This window comes from Penaeus monodon, chromosome 37, assembly GCF_015228065.2.
Source record: "Penaeus monodon isolate SGIC_2016 chromosome 37, NSTDA_Pmon_1, whole genome shotgun sequence".
In the NCBI taxonomy this organism is placed as follows: Eukaryota; Metazoa; Arthropoda; class Malacostraca; order Decapoda; family Penaeidae; genus Penaeus; species Penaeus monodon.
The window spans coordinates 32,602,395-32,605,500 of NC_051422.1; the positions used below are offsets into that span (position 1 = coordinate 32,602,395).

The 3,106-nt window shown below is 28.0% G+C and overlaps 1 protein-coding gene across 1 annotated transcript; it reads right to left on the minus strand.

The window, feature by feature from the left end:
• Positions 1–472: 472 nt before the first annotated feature.
• On the minus strand, positions 473–1,843 carry LOC119596269 (tRNA (uracil(54)-C(5))-methyltransferase homolog-B-like). The gene is made up of 5 exons (XM_037945433.1): positions 1,752–1,843; positions 1,588–1,595; positions 1,174–1,277; positions 845–941; positions 473–672 (listed from the first exon to the last, which is right to left on the minus strand). The coding sequence occupies exons 1-5, from the start codon at positions 1,841–1,843 to the stop codon at positions 488–490; spliced, it is 486 nt and encodes a 161-aa protein (XP_037801361.1). The 3' UTR covers positions 473–487.
• Between the last annotated feature and the right edge of the window lie 1,263 nt (positions 1,844–3,106).

The following is a 3,106-nucleotide window of genomic DNA, read 5'->3' on the forward strand; positions in this document are numbered from 1 at the left end:
TCAGGTTTGCAACTAATGTATACTAGCTTGTTGATGGCTTCACATTGTCGGATTCCTCTAATGACATCTGGATCTGCAAAGAATATATTGTAGACTTCATACTTATTACTAACAATTCAAAACTGAAGCAGACTAACTAGTAACACAGTCAAATACATTTTCACACTAATAAATGATGTAAGCTACTTTACTAATCATTATTCTAAAATGTGCAAACACAATACAAGCACTTTCTTTTTTCTGCTAATGTTTCTCTATCTGTCTGTATTATCTTGCTCACTAGCTTAGAGAATAAATAAAAATATTACGTAACCTGCCGTGGGGGTTCAAATAGCACCACATCTGAAAAGTCAAAAATTTCACTGATAACCCTGTAGCCCCATAAATTTTATAAAAGACAGAAAGTAAATAATAATCATAACTTAGTCCCATCCATCAGTAAAATATTTTATAATCCATACCATATATAAATACAGTATTTAGGCTATCATGTAGCAAGCAAACCCATGAGTATTATGAATTGCTTTACCTTTTCTACTTTGCCTGCTAAGAAGGAAGCATTTTCCATATTGTTTTCTTTGGCGTTCATCCTTGCATCATCCACAGCACCAGTGACAACCTCAATGCCCACAGTCCCTCTGACATGTGGTGCCATAACCAGACTTATAGTTCCTGCGAGTGCATTTTTTGATGAAAGAATCTCTACAAAATTACAGTGTGATACTGAATTACTAAAAGAAAAGAAAAGAAAAGAAAAGAGAAAAGAAAGAAGGGATTACAGACTAATATCAATGTCATTTCAAACACTAAGGAAATTATTTTCCTTCTTCTCTTTGAAACTTACCCGTCCCACAACAGATATCAAGAAGGGTTGTTATAGGAGAGACTTCAGCTATCTCCTTCACTGTGTTATATAATGTTTCTGCTCCTTTTGTGTTTACCTGCAAACAATTTTTGACATTGCAAAGCTTTTGTGTTAGATTTATGGAATGAAAACCTGTTTTACATAAGAACAATATATTCATTGGCAACTCTATTTGTATCTGCTATCTGTATAAAATATAATAATACACTTTATTTCATGAGTACACATTTTAAGCTAAACTTTGCTCTAAAATTTCTTCTTATTCATTCTCTGCATAGTGTAAACGGTGTAGGACAATCAGTTTTTACCTGGAAAAATGAATCAGGTGAGATTTGAAACTTCAAATCCTGACAGGTTTCTGTGATGTATTTTTGCCCTCCTACTAGTCGAAAGGACTTTTTCACAAGTGCATCTGGGGGATGGCGTAAAAACATTAATTATCATTTTAAATGAAATCAAAAAACAAAGGAAAATATGGTTCTTTTAAACATACTAAGAATATATATATATATATATATATTATTTTTTTGTGGAATGCTTCTGAGTAAATGAATGAATAAATTATACCTATTAATTATTTATGGTTATCAATATAATTTGGCTGTACAATGAGTACTAGCCTATTTATCAAACATTTGCATTTATATATTCCATTATAAAATAACAGTCTGAGCAATCTTTTGTCTAAAAAATTATTTTGATTTATAGGTATTTGTATTTACGTGATATACTGTATGAAAAAGAAAAAATTTTTTGGATATCTAAATTGCAGATGTGTTCATTTTCAAGATTCACCTCTCAATAAATCCAACTTCTTTATATCCATTTCCTCTCCAGCAAATCAACCTTGATGTAACAAGTCTACTTTTGCATAACCAAAACATACCAAGCTTGTAAATACAGGGAGTCCAGCTCGAACTCAGATCCCTCTCCATCAAAGTAGTACTTCCTCAGATCTTCCATTATCTCCGACGCCATCCCCCCAAAAGCTCTGTGGATGGTATGACCGGGGCCCCTCTTCCCCCCACTCTGGGTTGACCTCAAAACTAAGTTCCTCCATACACCGCCGGTGTCAAATCTGTGGCAGGCTTCATGGCTTGACTGGCGGATGAATTTCTGGAAACTCTGTGGAAGCAAAAACCTTTCTTCACAACAGTTATATTATTTAATTCCAGAACCCTTTTTTTTATACATTTTTCTCAAGTGATATAATGATAGCAATACCCAGTAATACTGGTGTTTATTTACCTCAGCAATTTGCTTATGACTATCTCTCATGTTGATCAAAAAAGTAGCTGGGACACAAGTCATCAGGGGATCTGTGGGTCTGCCAACAAAAAAGCCAACGGTCTTTGGGTTGCCATCAACCCCAAAATGAATTCCAAACTCATCCTTGTTCCTGTACGCGAGCACTTCTGGCTGGAAATAAATTGGTAAACATTATATACAACACCAAACTACTATCACTACTATCACTATCTCTTGTTATTCTGTCAAAGGAATCAGAAATTGCACAATGCATAATCTTCATGATTATTATATATATAAATAATATAATATTTAATAATATTTTATATATATTTTAATATAATATTTATATTATTATATATATAAACTATTTTTTAAATATAAAACATATAATAAAATTATATTATTTATATTTTGTATATGTATTATATATATATATATAAATATATTATTATATAAAATTTATATATATATATATATTATATTTATATTTTGTAATATATATATTATATAGTATATATATTTATAAGTTAATATCATATTTTATCTATCTATCTTCTATAATTTTTAAATATATGTATATATTTTAATCTATATCTATTATCTGCTTCTATACACACAACACCACACACACACACACACACCACACACACTTATATATATTATATATAAAATTTTATATATATATAATATAATATTTTTATATAATTATAATTATATATATATTTACATATATATATAATATTTATACATATTATATTTTAAAAATTATTTAACATTATTTATATATATATACATAATATATATATATATATATATATATATATATATATTATATATATATATATATATATATAGTATAATATATATATAGATATTTAACAGATATTGTTATATAATATATATATATAATAGATATACAGATATTTGTAATTGATATATATATATATATATATATATATATTATTTTTTAAAATATTTTATATAATAAAT

Excerpts from the sequence above, each read along its gene's own strand:
- LOC119596269 (XM_037945433.1), bottom strand. The coding sequence starts at position 1,843 with ATGGCGTCGGAGATAATGGAAGATCTGAGGAAGTACTACTTTGATGGA. Across the intron at positions 942-1,173 it reads CACCTGATTCATTTTTCCAG|GTAAACACAAAAGGAGCAGA; the intron begins GTAAAAACTGAT and ends AATTGTTTGCAG. Across the intron at positions 673-844 it reads TGATATCTGTTGTGGGACGG|GAACTATAAGTCTGGTTATG; the intron begins GTAAGTTTCAAA and ends ATGCACTCGCAG.